The sequence below is a fragment of the Parambassis ranga genome, chromosome 8 (genome assembly GCF_900634625.1).
Source record: "Parambassis ranga chromosome 8, fParRan2.1, whole genome shotgun sequence".
Lineage (NCBI taxonomy): Eukaryota > Metazoa > Chordata > Actinopteri > Ambassidae > Parambassis > Parambassis ranga.
Genome location: NC_041029.1, coordinates 8060106 through 8085633, shown reverse-complemented (window position 1 = coordinate 8085633; position 25528 = coordinate 8060106). Strand labels below are relative to the sequence as shown.

The 25528-nt window shown below is 44.6% G+C and overlaps 1 protein-coding gene across 3 annotated transcripts in view; it reads left to right on the top strand.

Moving 5' to 3' along the window:
• Positions 1–25528, top strand: part of LOC114439623 (RNA binding protein fox-1 homolog 3-like) — a 109242-nt gene that overhangs the window by 76288 nt on the left and 7426 nt on the right. For all 3 annotated transcript variants that reach the window (XM_028411684.1, XM_028411683.1, XM_028411682.1), the window contains exons 3-11: positions 3874–4017; positions 8056–8109; positions 10638–10730; positions 11474–11534; positions 11623–11676; positions 16834–16966; positions 17794–17833; positions 20197–20255; positions 22698–22776. In XM_028411684.1, the coding sequence (XP_028267485.1) occupies positions 3874–4017; positions 8056–8109; positions 10638–10730; positions 11474–11534; positions 11623–11676; positions 16834–16966; positions 17794–17833; positions 20197–20255; positions 22698–22776 (717 nt within the window). The remainder of the gene's footprint in view (positions 1–3873; positions 4018–8055; positions 8110–10637; positions 10731–11473; positions 11535–11622; positions 11677–16833; positions 16967–17793; positions 17834–20196; positions 20256–22697; positions 22777–25528) is intronic.

Below are 25528 nucleotides of genomic sequence, written 5' to 3'. Positions count from 1 at the left end.
ATATATACGTACTCTCTCATCTCTCCTGAGCTGTGTTTAAAGGATTGAGACACCACCAGGGTGTCGCTTTCACAGACGGTGCTGATGGCAGCATGTAGGCCACCATTAAAAGGGGATGACTGTAAGAGGGAGGAGTCCCTGATTTCCCCCAGACTCTGAATTCCCATTTCAAAGATATCTTCAGTGTTTCTTAACATAAAAACCCTCCTGGATCATTTGAAGGATATGGTTGGTGTTAGTTAACAAATGGCAATTTGTCGGCGTGTCTCTTTGTCTGTTTATACTGAAGACATTAAAACATAAAAATTAAGTTTCACTTAAATGATGAAAAAAATGTTTTCTGAATCAGCAGCTGGGTGCTGCAGTATTGTGCAGTTAGGTGCATCTTTTGATCATTTCATAGGCCAGCTTCATGAGTTCTGTGTTGCACTGCTGTGCCTGGCACCAGAACATTGTAGCATAGTTGCACAAATGATCCAGGCTCAGTGATGCTACTTGTAAAACAGCTAAGAGATATTACTTTGATTTATTTTTCTGACAGACACTCCGGTTTGGTATTGGTGACTCAGAGTGTTTCACATCCATCCAGGCTTTAGTAGTGATCCAGCTGCCTGTCTATACAAACAATGAATGAGGCTCATTGTTGCCTGAATGACCAAAATAACTCTTCCAGCTTTGGCTACTTTGTATGAATCAGGGAGAGGAGATGGGGGTGGACCTTCTACTCCACACTTCCTCCCTCCCTCCCTCCCTCCCCTCTCTCAGGTGATGGAGAGGTTATATTTGCAGCTTCTTTAGAAAAAGAAAACAAACAATGGAGGACCCGAAGAGGAAAATAATGAATTAAAGCTCAGGCATTATAATTCCTGTGAGCGAAGCTCAGAACCCCCCACCCCAACTCCTATTTAATCGGATGTAATCTACCTGCTTGGCAGCATTCCAATCAGATAGTTTCAATTATGCTCTTGTAATGCCACTCTGCGAGGAGGGGGAAAGTGCTGAGCAGAGCACTTTGCAGGCGATTTGCAAATAACAGCAAGGGAGTCTTTTAGAGAAATGACTGAACAGGAAGCTGGAGAGTTGCTGGAGCTGACAGCTCTCTCACTCTTAGGTTTTGCTGGCTTTGGCGGTGACGGTGTGTTTTGCATCCCACCTCCTCCTCCCCATGACAGCAGCTGTCGGGACAGTAAAGTGCCACTGAAGGTGGCCTCCTATGGTAATATGGAGGTAATTATTTTCCACTGCTACACCACGATCTCACAACCAGGCAGGCAGCTTGGAGCCTCGGGAGCAGCGCGGAGAAGCAAGCATCCTGGATCTCAGTGACACTCACGTTATTGAGTTAGTAGGATGCAGTCTGGGGTGCTCAGGAGTCAGCAATTCAGTATTTGTGTTCTCAGTATGTGTATTTGCCCCTGATGTCAGCATGCTGCTGGCCTGTCTGAGCACCGAGTGAAAGTTAATCTGGATGTCTGCAAACACACGACTGCTCCTGCCGTGATAAAAAGCCAGACAGACAGAGCTGGAGGACAGCGGTGCTCAGTAGTCTGGCAACATACGCTAAAGGTCGATAGTGTCATGTGTGACCGATGAAACAGATTGACCCGCGGGGCTCTGGTACCTTGTCACCCTCCACGGTCCTAGCATCTGTCTGCAATGTGTCACCCCTGGGGCCCAACATGGCTACTCAGGCTATTAACCTCCAGCGAGCGAGGACACAGCAGAGTTAAGACCCCTCCGCCCGTCTCTCTCTGTCACAAATCCACTCCTTACCAGCCGGCCGGCCCGGCCAGCTCAGTGCATTTTCCGGCTCCTGTGTCCTTTACCACTTGTTAACCTCTGGTCTAGACTCCGTCAAGCCCAGGCGGGACTTAGGAGGCTGCTGCCAAAGCAGCCTACCTGGATAGCTGCAGGGGAGACAAAGTGGGACCTTGAATCAAACAACTGTCACTGTTAACAATGTATGTCACCATCTCGGAATGGGCCATAAAAACCAAATAAATGACGGCCATTACAGTGGAGATTGTGATTATGATAATGAGAATAATAAAGGCGATCATCATTACGATCATGATGATAATGATAATACTGTGATGATGAATTATAATGAATAAATCCCTTCCCCATTTCCTAAATGGTGGGAAATGTATCACTAAGGGAGGCCTGCAGCCAGCTGACAGCCTCAGAGCAGGGTGAGGGTTATCATTGTGTGTGTGTGTCCATTTGTACTCAGGCAACAACCTACTCTTTTTTCGCGTCTGTATCAGTACAAGACTTTGTGTGTGTGTGTGTGTGTTTGCCATGCTCAGAGAGCACTTCCCAGGAGACCTTGCAGTTTACATATCACATTCAAACAGCTTTTGTGCTCAATATCTGCCACTTCCACTCTCTCGTTTCTCATTCTCCCCTCCTCCCTGTTTCTTTATTTAGTCCCCTTCCAGAGTCACCAGCACTAAATCAGCCTTCGTTTTGTTCCTTTCATCCATTTGCTTTCTATTGTGAAACAGACACTGTCCCTATCAGGGGAACCACAGCATTTATTGTTGGTTCAAATGCCTCAAAACAAACTTTATCATTTCCTGATGAGTGACCTCTTGTGGTCATGAGAGTAATTACCGTGCAAAAGTAGAAGCTGTGCAATTCTATTGCATACCGACTTGAAAAAGCTCTTTGGAAACTCAGCAGACAGTTTGTTTTCTGTCGCCCACCTACCGCCAGCAGGGCTTATTTTAACCATGCCAGGCTCTTTCCACAGCTTAATGATACACAAACCAGCACCAAACAGAGTTAATACATTTATGTGTGCATACCCCACCTTTTCAGTGAGTAGAGTTTTAAGGTTCAGGGACCATATCTGGCAACCTCACTGGGAAAAGACTCCGGGAAAACACTGCATGCAGCTGTTTGGCAGAAAGTAGTGGTACCACAAAACTCCAACTGGAAATGCAGTTTTATATCTATATTTATGACAGGATAACACACATAACACACATTTATTAATGAGCAGCCAAAGCCCTTTTTTTACTTTAGACAGAAATGGGGTAGTGGGTTTACCTCTGCTTTAATGCTAAGCTAAGCTAATTTCCTCCTGTCTCCTGTGTTCTTAATGCTTCTCATAATATTGTTTTTTTAGTGTTTGTTTGTAATTTAATTAGCTCTAAGAAAGAAAGAAAACTTTGTTTAAACTCTGACTGCAGAGACTGTGGGTCAGGAAACATTAATGTGACTTGTGCAAACTGGGTATGTTACCATTGCGAAAAGAAAAATCGTGCAGTTGACCAATGAGGTTTTGTACAGAAAATAAAACTGCCACAAAAACAAGGTCCACCTAAACAGACAAGCCACCAACACCCTGGGTGAAATCCATCACTGGTGTCGCAGAGAGAAACAAGTGGAATTTGTCATTGACATCAGACACGTCATTTATATAGAAATGTCAGCATAGCATTCGCATAATGATGGAAACAACAACGCTGAGGGCTCTGGGCCTCGCACTCCGATGGCTGTGTGCAAACGTCACCAATAATGTGTCTTTAGTCTAGACATGTCAGGGCTCTGTGGGATCTATATCCACGCCTTTTTGTCAGCGCCTTCAATCTTCCCTGTTGCTCAAGAGCTAAGTGCAAGAGATTAATAAGTGGATTTGTAATGCACAACCCCAGGTTTGACACTATAAGTCATCGGCTGTTTATCGCTTTGGCTTTCTCACCAGATTGAAAAATGGCAGACGCTGAGTAAGTTAGTCAGCCAGGCCTCCCACCCCACCCTGCACCCTTCCACCCCCACCCCCCTGTACGTCAGGACCAGGAGGTTCAGTATACTGTAGCAGCTAATGAGCAGCTTGTGTCTTTTCTGTTTGTTTCCCTCTGGCAGACAGATGATGTGACGCAAACAGAGGGCTCTCAGCAGCTCCAGCTCCAGCACTCAGACTCTTCAGAGAAACAGCAGCCCAAAAGGTTACATGTCTCCAACATTCCTTTCCGCTTTCGAGACCCTGACCTAAGGCAAATGTTTGGGGTGAGTACTTTAAAAGAAAATTCCAGATTACTACAACAATCTGGAAAGTGATAAAGACAATAATAAGTAATAATCCAAGTGTTATCACTGCTGTATTTTATTGCTTGATTTTGGCTTTGGGGAAACAAGATACATCACACCATGAAATCAGCTTATTCAATGAGTACATCCAGTACTGAAACTGTCAGCTAGCTAATGCACTGATTACTGTATTATCAGTGGGAAAAAGAGAGCCGTTTGAGTTTTAACGCAGCAACAAACAGCTCAATCAGTCACAATCTGGTACTGAACTCACTGCTGCACTGCAGGTCTGACACCAGGCAATAGTTAGCTGAGCTATGAAACCCGGTGCAGTAATGATTTTACTGTTCATCTTCTTCCCCAAAGAGGTTCAGCTTACCCTATGTCAAGCAAAGCTGTGGCTTCCCCAGAACAATTAACATGATGAGGACCAGGCTACATGCAACTTTTTGTTCACTGGCAGTACACATATATTAGAACATGTAAGTGGAAGATTGTTTTGTTCTCAGCGAGGAAAAACACCATTAAAGAGCTTTCACACAACATTAAATTGTCAACTAAACTCAGGACTGAGGAAATTATTTTTTAGAGGTTACACAGACAGAGTGGTCAGCTGCAGGCAAAAGATTACACATGAGCATACCAGAGGTCCTCAACAGAAATTCTCTCTTTCTCTCTTGCAGTCTCTGGGCCAATTAATGAGGCAATATAGGGTATAGTTCACCAGCTCACCCTCGTGTCTCACAAAAGCCTCAATAAAAATTGAACCAAACATCCACAATTCAATAACGATAATGGATTTGAATGGAGACAATTGCCAAAAATGTACTTTAAATGCTATGCACTAATTGGCCCATTAGAACACAGAAGCGTTAATTCTCGTCGTTATGAAGACAACATCCAGCTGATGATATTAATTACTCGAGAGCCCGAGCTGTGGCTTTATAAATTGCAGACAACATGGCTGTTCTCTCTCTCTCTCTTTCTCTCTCTGATTGTTGGCTTTATTGTTCCCAGCTCTGGTGCAGGTTGTGTGGAATCCAAATCACCTCAGTAATTAGCTCGGAGGCTTTGTGTGCCTGGCCGGTGCGTGCAGAAATATGATACAGGATTGATCGAGCCCACCCAGTCTCTCAATCACCCACCTTCTCACCCACATGTTGCCCGTTCCTTCCTGTTAAGTGCAGCCTCCTTTCATTCTTGGTGGTTGGCATAGTGGAGGATTGTGGGATTGATTGTCTTGGGTAGAGCTTGGCAAAGAGATAGCTGTCCGCTCCACCCTCTGACATGGCCTCCACAATGAGCCTTTGTGTGATCAGCGTGTGCGAAGCCTCATCCCTCTAACTCTAATGGCTTCTGGAGCGCCACCGGCTCAATACGCCATTACTGTTACGCATGAGTGAAACCCACAGACATGCAGGCGGGAAGACAGAGGAGAAAGAGAGTGGAGGTGCTGCACGGCTCACTAGAGAAGGCCTCTACAGCAGAGCAAAGCCCCACCAGGAGCTCCATCTGCTCCCACACGACACAGAAAACCATCTCTGGTGAATCCGACAAAGGATTTCAACAACAGTAGTGAGCCAGCACCCATAAACAAGAAGGGAGGGCCCGAGTCTCACCATGGGGTTAAGGGTGCGGAGAAACCTGTGAGCTTTTAACAAGGCGCTGAATGAAGGCCTCATTAGGGCAACCACAGCGGACGCTAATCAGTAATTAGAAACTGTGATCTCTGAGAGCTAGTAAGTGTGGGGGAAATGAAAACACTCCAAGCGCGAGCGAGCTCTGCGCAGCGCCCATGCTGTGCTGCTTGAGGGTGCCCTCGTTTGTGCGACTGAGTTCTTCAGCAGTGCTTCTCTCAGTGCATGTAAGGGCTCTCACAGCATTCCCCAGAGCAATCAGGACCTCTGCCCCCCCCCCCATTACAAAGACTGCTGTGCTCTACACTGCCACTCTGTTTGAATACACAGGGCATTGTAGCATAATTATAGGTTTCTGAAGAGCTTAAAGATATTCAGGCTAATCAAAGGTGGAAGCACAAGGGCCTCAATCTTGTTTGTTGCTTCCGCACACAGAAGCTTGGGCGCTAGGAAAACAGTCTATCAAAATTTAACTCAGGCAAAAGGCTGCATCATATCAAAAGACCAAAACACCAGTGTATCTTTGACCATCTTTGTATGCATGCTGTATATTTCTCCTGTTCCAGTCAGCCATTAGCTTCTCTTCATTTCAGTGTAAACACTACCCTCTTGAAACATGCATGAGTTGAGTAATCCATTTTCTATCTCTCCATAATGTATTTTAAGAGATTTTAAGATTAAAAATTATTTTAGGAGCCTGCACAACATTACTTAAAAATGATAATATAATGGAAACCACAGAATAAACAAGCATCTTAAATGTAGCAGCATGTTCTGCAAAATGCTCAGCTGTAATTTAAACATAAAGTGCGTGTGGTAAATGTGACGAAACGCACAAAACCACTGGTATGGTCATTTAACTGTTTTTATTCTCATATTGAATTGTTTTTATGGATGGATGTAGCTGCAGCCTCTTAGATGATGTCAGTCTTTCCCTCGTCCTCTCTCCAGTGACTCCTCCCATTGAAGCTATTGTTTATCAGTGATGCTGATGCAGCTGTTTCAGTGTGTGCAAGAGAGAGAGAGAGTGAGAGAGAGTGGGTGAGGACAGAAGAGCATGAGATCACTGGTGAGCAGTGAACAGTCCCCAGCGCCATGTGGAAATCCACAAAGACGACTTCCTCTGAAACTAATTAATCGACACCACAAGCCCATTACGCTCGGTTAAAACAATTAGCATCTGCACGTTGCGTGGGGGAAGCATTGTCTTCTCAGGCGAGAAAGGGGCATCACGCTGGGATATAAATGCCTGCGTGTGTGATCGAGCCGACACTCCCCATTCGAATCAATGGAGCTGAGCGCCATAGGAAGCAGATGTGTGGATAGTATCTATGGAAGAAGTGACATAACTGGGAGAAGATGCACCCAGCTGAAAGAGAGGTTTTAAATAACCAAGCACTTTTTTTACTGGGATGTTGCTGCATACTCTTTAAAGTGGGAGGAGACATATGTTTTTCTGCTAACCCATAAACCCTCAGCTCCTCAAGCCCACTCCAGCCAGATAATAGCCAGCTCCTCCTAACCCCTATTAGTGGCTCAGTCAAACGATCCATCCATTCCCATTGAGCGTCGACCACATGGAAAGCCCATTTCTTCCCTGTTGTGCTGAAATGAAGGCGACGCGGACCGCTTGACAGGGTAATTACTTTTAATGAAATAATACGGCCATTGTAGACAGCAATTAAAAGTCCCTCTCACTCCACTCATTAGAGGAACTTACAGTTTACTTTCATTCCTCTGTTTTCTAATGATCCACAGGCAGGCCTGTTAAATCGAAAGGCTGGAGCATGTTAACCCCTGGGGACTGGCCCTGGGGTCCTGTTGACTGAGAGAGCGCACAAACAAAGAGAGAATAAAGAATTGAAGAGAGAAAGAGGTGTGGAAAGGTAGAGTCAGGAACGATCCGCCAAACTCTGCCCAAGTCGGGGCTCAGTTAGGGAGCGAGTTTTCCCCAGGTGATCACAGAGGTGGAGGGGTTTCCTTATCTGCAGACAACATCAAAACACCCTCTGATGCTTCCTCTGTTGTCTTTGTGGTAAAACAGGCAAACAAAGACACATCAGAGATGCTATAATGTAATCAAAGATCAAGTATTTGTACAACTACTGTGATCTCATTTCATATAGTATTGATAGGAATACAGGGCAGCTTTAAAACAGCAGCTACCAGTTCTCTTTTCAAACTATGCCAACGAGCTTCAAGAAGTGTTTGCTGAGCTAACAAATGCAAATTGACCACCATTTCCCCACAAAAGTAACATTTCCATATTGCCTTAATGGTTTTTCTTTCTCCACTCTTCCTTCTGATGAATTCACAGTCAGCGAGGCTTTCTAACTCCATCTCGTCTGTGCTCTTCTCTTTTTCTTTTCTCTCTCCGCAGCAATTTGGAAAGATTTTAGATGTGGAGATTATCTTTAATGAGCGAGGATCCAAGGTAAGTGAACTAGAACGCCAGCTGCTTCATTACCATGTACTTCTTCTGTTTCCTAATGATGGCATTAGTGTAGTGTGTACATTGGCTGAGAGTAGTGGTCTCTAAGCCTGGTCCTGGAGAGCTGCATCCACCATGCCTCTCATTTCTCTGCCTCCCTCCCTCCCTATTGTTTTTGTTGTTTGTTGCAGCTCTCACCCAAGTTGTGAATCATTAGCCCTGTCAATCAATTCATTATTGAGCTGTTTCACATTTCACTTAATCCAGCAGCAGGCTGCAGGTCCTCCAGCATATGGAATTGAAACCGCTTGTTTAGGGACCAGGTCTTCTTTGAAGCCTGAGCTTTGATTGAAAAAAAAGGTTTTACATTATTTATGTTCATCATTTTTGTTTTACAAATTATGTTGTTTGTGATAAATAAATGTAGTTTAGCTAAGATTCATTTGAAGGCCAGAAAAACAAAACATTGTCTGTTGGCAATGGAAGCATAGACACATACATGATGATGTTTTTCTAGATTTCTTCATTTAAAATAACCAAAAGCCCATTCTTTCTTTTCTGTAACAGATATATTAAATGATTTATTAAAGAAATTAGGCTGCTGAAGTTTCAAAAAACATCTTAGCTCTAATAGTTTTCACTGGCAGATTAGCACACATTTGGTGAATATTTCCAGGACAGTGTCTATGAGACAGAGAGTGTGAGCTTGTAGTGGCTCAGTAATAATATTTTTAGCCAGCTGTGGCATTTAAACACACACACGCAGCACTTTGGTTTTGGCTTTTTGTGGGATCTGTGAAAAAAAATATAGCTGGATCGAATTCAAATTTTACCTCTTAAAATCTCATATTCACAATGTGCACTTATCTAAGATCATTTATCTCAAAGATAATGTGAAGTCCTAGGCCCAGAATAGCAACCAGGCTTTAGAGAAATATCCCAGCGTTGAAGCGTTACTGCAGTATCAGTCTCCTCGCCACGTACCAGGACAGGTGAAGCCTGCGGAGGTGTGAACAGCCGAGTGCTACTCATCCAGCTGTTCATTTAATAGAGTGTAGTAAGCTCCACAGCTTTCCATTCATAAAGGCGACAGGCTCCCTGGCTGGGTGTTGAGGCATGAATACTATTGATTCCCATTCATACCTGGGAGTACTTGGGGCTCGTATACCGGCATGCAGGGAGCCCTGGAACCAGGCAACACTAGCTGCACTCAGCCCCTTCTGCCAGACAAGATTGAGCACCGGATAAACCTGCCTCCTCCGCCGTAACAAGCATTTATTGTTTGTGCCCTACAAAGCCATTACCCATGATGCCTCTCTCCCTCGCGCTCTCTGTGTGCTATATAATGAACCTACCAGGCCATTAATAAACAATCTATTTTCTATGAAGCTTTGGCAATTTGCATTCAATATGTTTGTCTCCTTTGAAAAATGGTGGCTCCACTCTCTCCTCTTGTAAGCTAATTATTTGTGCATGATAAAAAAAAAAGATAGGGGGGGGGGGGGTAACCACAGTCGGGTGAATGTCCAAAGGATTAATTTTGCCCTCAATTCCTTTTTTGCATTTATTTCTTTATCCCGTTTCCCCCCAAGGACAGGTCTCATGTTATTTATGCTAGAAATAGCAGCATGGAGATCCTGTGTATGCATACAAGATCACACTGCCCGCCATCTCTCACATGTATTACATCCTTGAGCAATTATGAGGCAGCGCCGGCCATGCTCCCTCCTCTCCTGCCCATACCTCTCTATAAGTATATATAGAAACCAAAGGAATGGGACTTGTTTGGCCAGCATATCTTAATGCTTCTGCTATAGAGCTCAGGTCCAGTATCCCAGTCCACATAACTCAAGAAAGTGACAAACCCCCCAGGGGAGCAAGCCAGAGAGAGAGTTGGAGGGGGAGGGGGGGGGGAGGAAATGAGAAGTTGGGTATATTTTGGTCAGGGTTTAGAGTCAATATTGTTGCGTTTCTCTATTTGCAATGACACCGTTCACTTTTTTGTTGCATGGAAAATATCCCACCTATTAGTGCAGTGGATTAGAAATAGTCAGAGATCATGTTAACATATCTCTTTAGAGAATTCATCCTCACTCCTTTTCCCATTGCCCACGTCTTCAAAGGGAGATGGGGCTGTTTGAGTGGCCGTGCTGCCGAAGCTGTGTAGATAACGACTATTGTGGCAGCTAACACAGTGTTTTGCATCTGCTGCTTCCTGACATTCACCCGATGGCACTGGTGCTGTGCTGTTTAATTGGGTAAAGCAGGCAGGTTTGTTGGTGCTGTTGTGTGAGGTCATGTCACCGTTATGCTCTTCTCTTCGGATCTCTCTGTTTGCTGTTTCCTGACGCCTCACTAACTGCCTCTAATTAATCTGGCTGCTTACAACTCGACTCTGCTGCTCACCTACTCCTGTCTTCTCACCTCTCTCTCCCTTTTCTTCTCCCTTCCCCTTTCCCTCTCTTTGTGTGTGTGTGTCCATCTTTTCCCTTTTCCTTGATCTCTGCCGGTGGCTAACGTGGCATTCTCAGGGCTTTGGGTTTGTAACTTTTGAAACAAGCACAGATGCTGATCGTGCACGGGAGAAACTAAACGGTACAATCGTAGAGGGACGCAAAATAGAGGTGCTTTCATTTTTTCCTTTTTTCCTCATCTTTCCTTCTGCTTGCCTGCTGCCTACTTAACTTATCTATCAACCCATGCAGAAGCATGTGTATGCTGTGTGTGTGTGTGTGGATCTCTGAGAGTACATGTGCCTGGATGCATGCATGCATAATGGTGCATATAACTTGTCTTCAGTGGAATGTGAGATCCATACATGTCAACCTGGACAGGCTAGTTGTCCATCATTACCTGACAATGTAGGATGAATGCATGCCATCAACTTCCAGGTTCCTATCAAATCTAAGACGTGCATTCCCCTGTCACCATTGTTTAGTGTTGCCTGCTCTAATTCTTCTTTTGTTTACGAGCCAAGCCCTTTCATCAAGTCATTTTCATCAGGTCAATAGAAAAAAAAATCAAAGCTCTGCCTGTGTTTTGTTTTTAGAATCCATTTGTTTACCCAACCAATTACTGAATTTTGAGGATTTTTTTTATTATTCATACCTATGGGTAATTGGTGCATGCTGTCCCTCTCTTGCCAGTAATATAATAATCTGCAAGAGAAGTAAAATGATGAATAAATTTATGAACGTGTGAGCCAAACTCAATCACACTTAAGTGCTACAATCTTATTTACATAATCGTTTATTTATCATTTTATGAATTTATCTGTATTCATCTTGGTTTGCTGCTTGCTGAAAGTGTGGATAGTGGAATTTAAAACTCAGTAAACATAGGCTCTGTGTTTTGCTGCTTTGTACAGGTGAACAATGCAACAGCACGAGTGATGACAAACAAAAAAGTTGCAAACCCCTACACAAACGGTAAGTGTTGAAGTATATGATGGAGTTTATAGAATTACACACTTTCCCCGTAGCTCCTGTTGTAAGCTGAGTTTTCTTTGTTTACCAGGCTGGAAGCTGAACCCAGTAGTAGGAGCTGTCTATGGTCCTGAACTGTATGCTGGTAAGTCTGTTTTCAGTGTTTTCTCTCTCTGTCTTCTACCACATGCATTTCAGTGTACCTGAGGCCACTATCAGCCACAGCCAATCCCAATCTGACCCTTGAATTTCTACAATCGGGTTCATCCTGAACCTACTGAACATGAAATTCCCCTCAAATCAAAGTGAATCGCAGAGCAGCTCAGATAAGCAGTGGATGATCCAAGCCTCTGTGAGTGGCTGAGGTAGCCTGAGCCATTGTTTGCACGGTGTGCAACTGTAAAGCTGAAAAAAAATGATTTCAAGAGCAAGCGCCCCTGCAACTGTTATCAGATTGTGGAGGCTGCTGCTGTGGATGGATTTGCCAAGTGCGCCAGATTGACTTTTACAGAGCTAACCGAATAAGGGAGATTGAGTGAGCGATATTGTTGGCACCTACCCTGTCGAAGGCCGCTTTTCCTTCTGGTCTCAGTAATGGAGGAATGAGATGAGCTCAGTGGGGTTTTCCCTATCTCTCTCTGCCTCGACATGCCAGCTTTATTGCTGTATGTTATATGAACCCTTTGCATTTTAATGAGGGGGAAATGGTACTATTTCATTTGGAAGAAGTGCTGAGCACATCGCGCCACTTTAACGGCTTTCCTTTCTGCTCATTAGACTAAAATCTGTTCATTCCCCGGACAGCTTTACGGCGAACCTCTAAATAACTGTCCATGACAGAAAGCAGTCATCTATCATTTTTATTTCATCCCCAACCCCTCACCCACTCCAAGCCTCCTCCCCTGCCTCCTCCTCCCCCAGCACTCCTTTGGTTTCGACATCTTCCCCTGATAATTATTCACGCACACAAACATAAACACACCCCAGCATAGTTGCTCGTACATGCTCAAACGCATGCAGTAGGCACAGACAGGTAGAATTTTCTCTAAAATAAAATCTATAGTGTAATTATGCCTTTACCTATACCAACAGTAATTTCATTGACCTATTTACATGCACAACACTATCACCTGCCCTGTTTTTTACACTTAGAGCAACACATTCCAGCATACAGAAATAGATAACCTATGTAGAACACAGACACTAATACATGTCCCCTCTTCCATGCACACTTTCTCCATTTTACACTCACACACGCACACACACACTTCCCAAATCATCTCATAAATCAGAGGGAGTGTGGTCCACCACTCCAGGCAGGGGAAGCAGGAGGGGTTGGGTGATTTATTGGCTGCTAATTTTTCAAGTCGTCTTGACATGGCGCTGGAGTTTGCCAAGCCTAAACGACAACATATGCTTGCCAGCTGGGAAGATGGGAAACATAAATAAGAGATACATTTTTGAAACAAAACCTCCCTAATGAGCAGCAAAAGGCGGTTTTAACTCACAGAAAAAACCCTGGCCAGACCTTTGACTGTTCTGTTCCTCTCTTGTCTGAAAGGGGGGAAAAGAGAAAACAAAAATTACATTGCCAGATTTCAGACTTATTCCAAAATCATCACAGCTACAGTTAATATACTTTTGGTGGGAGTAAAATGGGATATAAAGGCGATTAATCACTGTTTATCAGTCCTCGTTTCTGTGCAGGAGATCAGTGAAATTGGGAGCCATAAATCCTGGCTCGGTGACAGCACACTTCGTCTCCATTCGTCCTGGCGCTACAGGTTTATTGTCCTCAAAACCCATTCAGGAGAATGACGGATGAGAGCCTCATGCCGGCTCCCCACTCTTAACCTCTTCCAGAGGTAGATTGGCTCCTCCTCTTAAAGTAGGAGGGGGGTCAGGGAGCGCTTGGCAGGCAACGCCAACCCTGGTTCTATGGTATAACACCCAAACCTCCCCGCAGAGCCTCACTGAGGCGAGATGGTCAGGAAGGATTCTTTTTTCCAAGAATGACCGGGAGCAGAGGGAGGTGATTGGGTTCCCACACAAATGGAAGGATTGGCAATAAAACAAGATCATGCCACAAATCATGGCACATGGTAGCTGGTGGGCATTCAGTATCTGTGCTCACCTTTGTCCTGCTTTGTGTGCGCTGATGTTGTTTACATGTAGACTGTAAATAAAGGTAGACAAACCTTCTGTGACAGTGCCAATAGGTTGACTGAAAAGCGTTCCAGAAGTTCAGGCTGTGGTTGACACCATCTTGGCAGCGCATTTAATCCAAACATTGGTGAAGCAGTGGTGCATGAGTGCAGCTAAGGTGGGTGGGCTGTTGTGTAAGCAAGCACATCGTGATCTGAGCTCAAGTGGTCCCACCCTTAATTATACATCTTTTTTAAACCTTATTATAATTTAAACAGTTGAGTTATATAAAAATTCACTTCCTGTACTGTTGTTATGAAAGTGGAAATTTTCTGTAGAGACCAAAATCACTCATGCTGTAAAGATGTTTATTTCTGCTCTAAAGTTGGACATAACATCGCGTTGGTAGTTTGGCTGCTTTTTATTTTTTATAGAAAATAAAAGCAAACCCCACAATCTTTGCTGCGCTGCTATTTAATTTGATGTAAGTCTCATGCAAAGCCCATATTGCATAGCTCATCTTCCAACAGTTTGCAAACTTGATTCCTCATGTTTGGGGTTTTTAGCACCATGGACAGCTGTCAATTACAAACCCCGTTCATATGGCTTCCTCAGCAGAGACACTCTTCTCTGCGGCTAATTCCTTGGGAGACAGAAGATCAGTAGCTTTTCATATTTTCTGCTACTGAGGTGGAGTTTTCTTGAGGACTCATGAAAAGCTACCAGCTGTGTAAATGACAGAAAAGAAAGGCTAATTGCAATGTTAATATATGTAGACAGATCCTCTCATTGTTGGAGTGTACTTTAGGGAGATAATTAAGCTCCAGACTCTTGATTAGATTAAGCTGTTTTTGGTCCCCAGTGCGTGGATTAAGTGCTCATTGCCCGATGTATTTGAGCAGGAAGTATTAGAGAGATCAACCTTGTGGAAAATCAGATCTTTCTTTATGGGAGCTGGTTATGACCCCATCATTGGCACAGAGCTGGATTACCTCAGGTCCAACTGGCTCTGCAGGTATTGAGCTTCTCTCAAGTTGACACATATGACATATGAGGTGCAGCATGACCCTGCCGCCCTCCAGCACATAACTCATATTTTCTCCAGCTCCCCTCCCGGAAAAGGTGTTTGACTTTGGTGGCTAGACCAGGTTTGTGCTCTCATACACCGAGGCTGTTGTTGCTTTTCACAGGCTTACCAAGGTGTGACAGTGCCTTTGATTTATGGGTTATTATTGAAGCAGTGTAGCCTATCGCCAACTCATTATGAGTTTACATTCACATACATCACTGCATGCATATTGCATACAAATTTTTAGAAAAGAAAGCAAGAAGCAATTGGACTTTGTGAAGCCCAGAAACAGTAGCGATTTGTTAAGAACAGAGGAGAAAAAGCACACCTCCAAAACTATCAAAGAGGATTGTTTTTGCCCTTTAGCAACTCTGCTCAGATGTCCACTGCTCCAAAAAAAGAGACTAATTTAAATGTCAAGGTCAGCATTATAAATCACTTGGGGGAAAGGGGGCACCCTGCGAGTCTAGGCAGTCTATTGGTACGTTGGCGGCAAACAAAGTGCCCTGCACACTGGTGGGTTGGGTGAAGAGAGGGGGGTGTAGGCGTCACCTGGCCAAATGAGACGCAAAGTTTGAATATGTGTGTGGACCCACTAATGGAGCGTGATGTTAATGGCAGAAGACATTAAACCTGGCTCTCTGTGTTTTTAAAAGCAGCACTAATCTGTCTGCCTGTCAGCTTTATTGAAGCAGCGGGGCTAGGGTGTGCATCGTTCATTAGGGTGCTCATTGGTCTCAACCAACTGCAGGGTTAAAGCAGCACAGCAAAGTAACGCAAGGGCGTCATTCTCCAGGCAGACACAAACCGATACACCACAAATTGCATGCAAGCTACCATGGATCTTCATTGCAGTCTAGTTTATCTGAGATTGTGAAGGCCTGTCTGCCATCTCCATTGCAGCAGTGGGTTCATCTGAAACACATTGGATACATGTTATTAACCTGCGTTTTTCACCCCAAGTGAGGCATTGCCTTGCCCCACCCATCTAGATCAGGCACGAGCTGCAAAACTCCTCATCACTGAGCCATCTCTGATTGGAGAAACACAAGTGGTCTGTGATGAATTCACCCAAAATATGTAATGGAAATGAATAAAGAAGAATAAAGTGAGGGGAGGGTGACAAAGGGGCGTTGCTGAGGATGAAGAATAATAGGGCTGACTGTGCTGTGATGGACTAGGCGTTGGGGGAGGGAGCGAGGGTGAAGATCCAGAGGAAAGGGGGCTGCGAGGGAATTTCAATTGCTGGCAAAGTGGAGGCCAACTTAATCATGCCTAGAGATCAGTGTGTTTGTATGCACCTCCACAGCCTGTAATCAGACGGCCACTGGACTGATTGAAGGTTAAGTGGAGAGCTGACGATCACATCGGCTGTCCTCTAAACTATGACCGTGGCCATTTTGTTACACCATCACACCAACCCTTAATACTCACCCTGAAGCCTTTCACACCAGCTGACCCTCTTGCATACACACTGGTAGCCATCACCAGAGACATATGTAGCTATGTTATTGGTTAAAGATGGTCCCAGATGGGTTTGGAGATAGGGGTCACGCTGAGGTTTGGGCCTTGGCTGTCCAGCCCATCTGCTCCACTTCCCCTTGGGGAAGTTCTGAACATCTAGTCGGGTTGTTTAACAACCTTCACCTACCATTTGTCTCTACACTACACCTAGAAACGCCCTCTACCTCTACTCCCTCCACCCTCCCACTGTTCTCTTCACTCCTGGCCCATTGTGTCTAAACTATGCAAAAGCCATGGTGCGAAACTAGTGGTATTGCATCCATTACCTGCATAGGCTTCAAGGCTGCCCCTCGCCAGCAACCAAGAAAGAATGCGTACAGCAAATGTGGATCCTTGCTGAGTACGGCACAAAGCAGCGAGCTGGGAAAGGGGAGAGTGCTCGATGAGGCGCACCTAGAAAAGATTAAATCTATTGTTTCCTTGTCTTCCCCATAATGCATTCTGTCATAGGGAAAGCAGTGCCACACATCTCTCTCTAATGTATTCTGTCATAAGGTAAGCAATGCCAAGTCGAGGATGTTCTCTGAAAGTCATTTTCTCTCCCCTTGTGTGTTTCTTTCTTAGTAACAGGGTTTCCCTACCCTGCCACAGGCGCTACGGTGGCCTATAGGGGTGCCCACTTGCGGGGACGGGGACGGGCTGTGTACAACACATTCCGCACAGCACCGCCGCCGCCACCAATCCCAGCTTACGGAGCGTGAGTACTGAAATCAAGTACTTGAATTTTGTTATCATCATGTGTTCCCTTTTTTTATGTATATCATTTTTTTATATACTAGACAGATCTTTGGGGAGTATTTTAGTATCTCCTCACTCTGCTGTTGTTATATTATATTTGTACATAGTCTGTTGACAAAGGAACAACTGACAAAGCCACAGTTAGAGCTGTAGAGGGCTGAGATAGTGTATTACTGGGCAGATCTCACTGGACTGTGACCAGGGCCTGTGCTGATCTCCTGGCTTTGTGCAGCCCTGCCTCACACTCATCTCTTATCAGCAGTGGTCTGTGTGGCCGTGGGAGAGGTCTGACGGTGGCAGGCCGAGGGCCCAGTATAGCTGTCTATCTGTGATTAGATCAGGATCCGTCTGACTGCAGAGGGACTCGCTACTGAAGCTGGGACTGGAAATCCCACATCCCTGTTCCCCTCCCTCCCACTCTGGGGCCCTTTGCTACTGATGGCAGCTGGTTGATTTATATAGCGTAGTCATGTGACGGGGCTCCTTCGCTGCCTTCTTTTGTCCTCCCCTCCTCTCTCCCCACTTCCAGCAGCCCTCCTGACAACAACTGCAGAAACTGGAAAGACAAACAATTTTACCAGAGCAGAAAATTGAACAGGGATGTGATATGGTTGCACCTTTCAGTTTAATGTGTCATTCATTATTTGTGGTACAGTGCACTAAAGTGGCTAAGAGCTGACCCCATGGACCCACAAATGGTTGAAATAGGAAGAATGGCTGAGATTCCGGAAGGTAAAATGTAAACCTATCAAACTAATGCTCCTTTCCTGTTCTATAATTTCACAGGGTGGTGTACCAAGATGGCTTCTATGGTGCAGAGATCTATGTAAGTACAGTTGGCTCTTCTTCTTGCCTTCTTAGATGAAACAGAAGAAAAGCAGACAAGAAGCTTAGCCCTGGAGACAAAAACGTGATCTCCTCAGCCCCCAGCTTTCACCCAGCCTTGCTGCCAAGCCGGCGTCGATTAGGCCTCTGTCTACTGTGCCAAGAAACCCAACAACAAAATTTAAAACCCCCTCAGCTCCTCCCTCCTCTCCCTCTTCCTTCTTCCTATGATCTCAGACTTTGGCAAAGAGGCAGACCCCGACTCAGTGTCCTGTGTCAAGTTAGGTCACTCTTTCGTTTGGATTTGTCTGGGTTTCTGAGGTGCCCCTCCTCCTTCTTACTACCTCCTTGCTGCTCTCTCCTGTTTTGTGTTTTGTGTTTGTGTTCACTCAGAGGGTTTGGCTGGGATATCCCTGCCTGCCCCAGGGGGTCTGTGCAGGCCTGAGTGGAGCCGGTTCCTCCCAGCCATCACCATGTGGGAGATAAGAGGAGCAGCAGATAAAGGGATTAGCCATCCCTCTGGAGCTGTCCATGCAGGCAGGGTCACATCAGGGGCTGGCCCTGCTGCATGTCGCCCTTGACAGAGAAAAGCATGGACGCTGTGGAGATAATGCTGAAATTACCACGTTGCCCCTTTTTGACATCAGCCCAAACGTTTGCAGGGGATGTAATTTGTCCCTTTGATTCTGCTCCTTTTTTTCTCTGCTGTCGTCTGCCGAGATAGCAAGATGACAGTGGGCACAGCCGCAATGACAGTTGCTTCTCACTTTCACCCTGACGAAGACTGGTGTCTAGGAATGAAATGCTAAACCCAAGTGATATATGACTTACACACCAGCCCACATGATAGGACTGTATTTCACTGGCTTTTATTGTAGCGACACCCACTGCCATAGAAGAGACCCGGGCTGTGCTCTGAGTGATGTTGTTTGTCTCTCACACTCATTCAGCTACCTCCAGCTAAGTCCTGTACACCGATATCCCTTGACCAAGGCCTGGCCAGGTTGGTCCATCACTCAACCCGTCAGGCCAGCCCCTGGTGCTTTACTGCCATTAGTTTTGGCAATGGCCACTGCACTGCTTCAGACTGGCTGAATGTGCGTGAAGGTCTCGAGTGACCAAGTGAGAGCTGTCCCTTAGCCCTCAGTGTCCTATACAATCATTCAGTGGACACTGGCTCGCTGTCAAAAGCAGCCGGCTGATACGTCACAGCTTCCTGTTTGAAATAGATGACCTGCTAATACATTAGCAGAAAGAGAAGCCGGTTACATACACATATATATCTACACTATATACATTGGATGTGCTAATACATATGCATGCACCTCCATGTAGAAATGCACGATTGCACACATACATGAATGCACAAACACACATTCTTCATGACAAAATAACAAATGTGCTGCACTGCTGTGTGCAGGATTTGACAATGTGGGAGAGTGATTTATTGGTCCATGTTTGTTCAGGCTGTTGCTGTAATCAGCACAGTCCCCAGGCATGCCTGTCCCACAGGAAGTCATCTGCCTCAAGTGCTATGACTTCCTGTCCCCACGGAAAAACCAGAGGAGAATTGGGGAAGTGGGATTCAATCGTCATGGCCCTTGCCCTGATTTCACGTGCAGCCGTGGCCGCGTCCATCGCTCTGATGCCTCACAGCACAGCTCTTCATCGGACGTCTTCCCCCTTGAGTTTAAAAATGAATGAAAACATGCATTATTAAAAGCCACCTATCCACCGTATGGACACAGATGGGCACACACTCCACTGGCACTAATAGAAAAACAGTGGGAGAACAGCTTCATTTTTCAAAGAGAGTAATAGCAGCACTCCACAATGAGGTCTTTAATTCCTTCCCCACTCTGGCAAATGAATACAACGGTACTGACTCCCCAATGGTCCGACCGTCTTCTGCCTTCTTACTTCATTTGTGAGGCAGGGGGGTCGTGTAAAGGAAAAAGGGGATCTTCAATAATGTAGCAGCAGAGCCTCCTCAATCTAAAAATGGGCTGAATTTGGGGAGTTGGCTCACGTGGCCTCCGTTATGCTGTTGCTGCTCCTCGGATGAGTCTCTAGTGTGACAATGACTCGGTCCCCTAAATGCGCTGCTACTCAGAACATCATTCATTCCCCTGTGCCGCCACCTGCCTAACACACCATATATCAAACAGCACCCTCTGGTGTCAAAGAGGGAACCTGCAGTTAGAAAATGTGGGCTGAAGACCACAATACTGTGCAGTGACATTTAACTATTAGGGCAATTTAAAGCTCGATGCCTGTATTGTTGTTTTCTTTTGTCTCTGAGAGCTAACCTTTCTTTGTGCAGGTTGTGCTTAATTATTGATTAATACTGTGGTATTTTTACAGGGTGGCTATGCAGCATACAGATTTGCCCAGCCCACCACCACCGCTGCTTTCAGTGACAGGTGAGAATCCCTCTCCTCCAGTTTGCATGCGGTGGTCGCAGTTCATGTAGCACGTTAATTAGTACCATAACTCTATATTATATGAGCCATACAGTGGTATTACCTTGATATCCTAGGGATGTTTGCACAGATCATAATATTCTTTTAAATTTCAAATCAAACCATCACTACCACCCCGTAAAGTACTGTTCTGTGCAAGTGCTCAAACACAGAAATCCATTGTAAGGCAGACAGTGACTGCATTTTTCACCATCTGCAGCCCAGAGAAGAAACAGAACGCTGATAAAATACGTTGAATTTCAAATGATGAACATGTCTACACTGTGTTCGACAAGATCACAGATCATGTGCTCATGTGAACTTGAATTTAAAGCAACAAGTTGATCCTGCAGGCTCCCGAGCAGAGGAAATTACTGACTGAAGAGAAATAAGTCCACCACTTAATGCATTCCATCATGGTGTAGGAGTAGCATAGGGTGGGTTTTTGCTTTAAATAATTACTTAGAATCTACAGGCAAAACATACATGAGATAGGAAAATATTCTTCTTCTTGAGGTTTTCTTCCTCTCATGTTATCTATTAGGAAAACCTCCATATTCTTTTTAGCTCTGAGGTAAAGAATACCCCCCGCCACAAAAAAAGACTAACCTTGTTGGACTCGATGAGAAAAGCAGTGATGTATGTCGTGACTCTCTGCTTGTGATGGCAGAGTGGGTATATCACTGCGGTATTTATGAATGGCCTCAGGTCTGTAGAAGGGGAGGTAGGGAGACAGAGAGAGAGGGAGAGATGGACCAGCAGGAACTCTATCACTTCTGAGTGATGTCACTCTGGTTCAGGTGTGCTCCGTTTGGGAAGGTGTTGCTGATTCATTTCGGCCCCTGAAAGCCGCTGTCAGCCGGGATGTGGGCTGGTTTGGGAATCTAATCTGGGAAGGATTGAGCATGTCACTTGTGATAACGTACACCCTGCCTGAGAGCCTGAAGATCATATCGATAATGTAAGATTTATCAGGCCTCGCCGCGGCTCGAATTATGAGCAGCCGTGCTCGGTGAGAGCAGAAATTGGACAGCAGCTTCTTTTTTTTTTCTCTCTCTGAGTGATTTAATTCCTGTTTCTCTTGCCTATACTTTTCTGTGAGATTTAATATAATTCGCCCCCAAGTTGTTTGTTTTGCTTTGTCTGTTTGTTTCCTTTTGAATAAGCGGTCATGCCCATTGGATCAATAGGGGTTTGGCGGTATTGTCTCAGCAATACCTTATCAGACTTACCCGTGGTGCAGTCAGCCAATCATAAAAAAGAGGTCACCAGGATTGTAGAAGGCGTGTGAAACCCCTGTAAAATATGAAACATTTATTATCCGAAAATCCTACATCACTCACAGGCTGCATTACCAAAGCCCTTTAAGTAACTAAACACAGTTCATACCAGATGTATCAAAGCAGGCTTGCGAGGAGACAGTCACATTGTAGAGACCCTGCTGGCTTCCAGTCAGCTCTGTGACATTGCACAGGGTGGTTTGACCTGCCGGTCGTCAGCCGTGCCACTCTGGTGAGAGTCATTTTGTAGATATATTAGCCTTAGAGGGCCTGTGGGGTTCGGTGCTCACTGAAGATAAGAGGACCACGGAGACCTCCCCTGACCATCTCATGGCACCGGCCTCCTCCCCAAGGAGCCGAGACAGCCTTTTTCTGATTTCACGTCCTGCTCACTGACCTTGGGTGCTTGCCGAACTTAAATGGGCCAAGCCATATTTAGATCTTATATAATTCAGTGTAGCTCATGCGAAAGACATGAATGCTGTATGTTGTCTCCTTTAGGAGAAATTTCTTCCTCTCTCCACTTTTTTTTTTTTATTCCTGGTTGATTTGGTGCCCTCAGTCCTTGGCTGGGTGTGCCTTATCTGCTCCGTGCAGACCCTCATTTGCAAGCAAGCACTGGAAAAAAAAGGGAAAAGTAAATAGAGGAATATGTGAAGTAGAATAAATAAATAAATAAGGCAGACACATCTTGTCCTGTCTCAGAAGAAAATTGGAAGGATTAGTTCCAAACCAGCAACAATGAAAAGACAGGGGCGTGAGCCCAGTGTGCAGCCTGGGTAAACAAGAACAGGGTGAGAGACCAAGCCCTCCAGCACCTACTGTGCTTCCCTCCGTGCATCGTTCCCTTTCTGTCTCTCTCTGCTCATTACCTATTCCATCCACCTAATCAAGATGACAATGAAAAGACAAGTATAATTCACCAACCTTTGAACTCCCCTTTTTGAACCACCTTGTATAATGTAGGAAGCCCAAGAGGCCGAGGAGGGAAATAATTGATTGTGTTAGAGACTTGAAAGAGTTGACTTGAGGGGTTGAGCATTAAACAAGCATGCATAAATGTCCTGCTCTCCTCGTCAATGATAGATCAATGACCGTGTTCTCTTTGCCTCCTGTTGTGCAGCTATGGCAGAGTCTATGCAACAGCAGACCCCTATCACCACACGATTGGCCCTGCCGCCACATACAGTGTGGGGACCATGGTAAGTCTGTGAGACCACCGCCTGTTTCTGTTTGCACTGTCTGTCTCAAACATCATGACACAAAGTAGCACACACACACACACACACACACACACACCAGACCAGAGACTGTAGTGGTCACTGGTGTTTATTTATGTATTACCAATTAATTATTGTCTATTGTCTTTGTCAAGCTATCTGGCACATCCCAGTGGAGCTGAGCAGTACTATGAAACAGCAGCATGTGAAAATTGGCTCAGACATTTAGCGCAAGCTCACCTCATGCAAAACTGAGTTGACACAAGCACCTCCTGAAATAAGAATGAGTGACCACTGCAGTGTTCTTGTTTTTCACACAAACTTTGCATCGTACATTATCAACCTTTCATTCCTTTCTTCATCTCTCAACTTGCTACAGAGTGAGTTGGACCATCTTTATTTTTTCCCATTCAGCCAAACCAAACTTGAAGGGATGAAGTTGAATTGTTAATGTCTGTTTTTAGCTAGCTTTTGCAGCTACTGTAACATCAAAGATGAAATGTGATGATAAATAAAAGAGCGTCTTTTTTTTTTTTTTGAAACGAAGAGTTTCTCTTTGTTTTTTTTTTTATGATGATGAGGGGATGGGACCGGGCTCACAGACCAAACCTAGAGATTAAGGACCATCAAACGCATGCAGCAGTGTGCCGTGGGACATAAAAGAAAGAGAGAGCAAGACGGAGGGAGGGAGATGTCTCACCCTCCTCTCCTGCCCACAAGCTTGAGCAGAGTCGTGCTCTCTGCTTGAGAAATGACTCAAATTTACCATTCCTGCATGCATGCGATTTTTCAACGACATTAAAAAAAAAACCTTATAGTTCCCCGGTGCAGCTGCTAGCTAAAAGCTTTCATTAATTAAGACATTTCTTTTCTCTTTTCATTTACCTAATTAAAAAAATGTGCTTGAATGTTTATTATTCTTTCTTCTTTTCCCTCCAAATTTCCTTCCATTTCTCTGACACTTTAATTGTCCTTTCAATGAAAGTAGAAGACAGGATCTGGACCCTAAAAAATATCAGAGCTAATGTTGTGTGTGTTGGGAGCTCAGGGAGCTAACACAGACTCCAGAGGGAGGGTGTGTGCATGCGTGTGGTGTTGAACAAATGGCAAGGCTACTGGGAGACAGGCTGTGCTAAGCCTAACATCTAATAAACTCCTGAGCTAAAGAGAAAAGACCAGTTTGGTTCCAAATTCTTTAATCATATTTGATTAATGGTTCTCCGGCAGAGACGAGTCATTTTTGCATTTAAAAGCTATACAATAATTAGTTCCTCTGAGGTTGAGGTTGGAAATTCTCTTTACTCGTTTCCAGCTAGCAGAAGCATCTCGTATGGATGAAAGTTTTGTACAAGCAAGAGGGCTCCCCGAAATTAGGCAAAATTAGCCTTTGAAGACATTCAGTAGCCTTTGGAGTTTGTCTGAATTTATAATTGCAGCAGAGCCACCGGAAGATGAGAGGAGAGACTGAGCGTGTGCATGTGCAGGTGTGCATGCAATAGGCCCACTTGCATGCTTTATGTGTGTCTGCCCTAGATATCTTGAGCATGGTGCTAAATCTAAGGGCTAATATCCTGTGGTGGTTTGCCCCTTGCAGACACCTCGGCTACACTTGAAAAGGAGCTGTGATTAAACCCCTCGGAACTTATCCTGCTTTGGTTGAATCGCTTAGTGGTTTTACTCAGGTGAAAAAGCACAAAATGTATTTCCTAATATAATTAAATAAAATGAACCCAGTCCCAGTGTTTCTTCTTTTTCTTTTTTTTTGCGAGGTTGCTATAAAACCATTTTTTTCCCTGGGCACCAGATAAGCTCCAAATCCACCAATCCACTTTATCTCCTGATGACCCTGTTCCTAACACACACTCAGAGAGTATGCATTTAGGCAATTCATTTAACAAAACCAATTATTGGCTTAAATATATCAAACTATCAATCACTCCAATGGAATGTAAAAAACCCCTAAAACCTTTAAAAAGGAAGGAAGGAAATTTGTGGAGAAAGAGAAACGGACTAAAGCTGTCACCTGAATACTGATTGGTACTTTTTCATCTTTGATGTTGCAGGCTAGCCTATACAGAGGAGGGTACAGTCGCTTCACTCCCTACTAAAAGAAAGAAAAAAAGCGAGAAAAGACAGAGACATTACCCCAACAAACAAATAATAAAAATAAAACATTCTTTAAAAAAAAAAGACAAACACAAAACAAGCAAACACCTGGTCCTTGGTGGAGAGTTAAATCAAACTAAAAGCTTCCAGGTCCACATGCTGAGCCCCTCCCCTGACACCTCTCAAGCTGATATTTCTACAACAACCTTTTTGATGTCATCATTGGTCTGCTCTTGTTTTCTGTTCATTTTGTGCTTTTGTTTTTTTTTCTTTTGGAAAGTTTTATGCACATGTGCATTATCTCGATTGCTGTATATGGGTGCTGTGTCACCATAACCAATGTGAGCCTACTGCAGCACGCATGGTGCATGCTCAGAGGTGTGTGTATGCAGCTGCTGTCATCTGACTAAGAATATACTGGGGCATTTCTATGATACACACAACTTACACAACAGAGAGGAATCGCTGATTGGATTTTCTTCCCTACCCTTTATCTTCCATCTAACACACAGAAATATTCAGACGAATATGCCTTGGTATCTCTTAGGTCGAAGACGGCGCTGCTCTGACTGCTTTTGTTTTTATTTAAACGTTGGATTGTCCTACTGTTGTGCACTGGCAGTGGAGC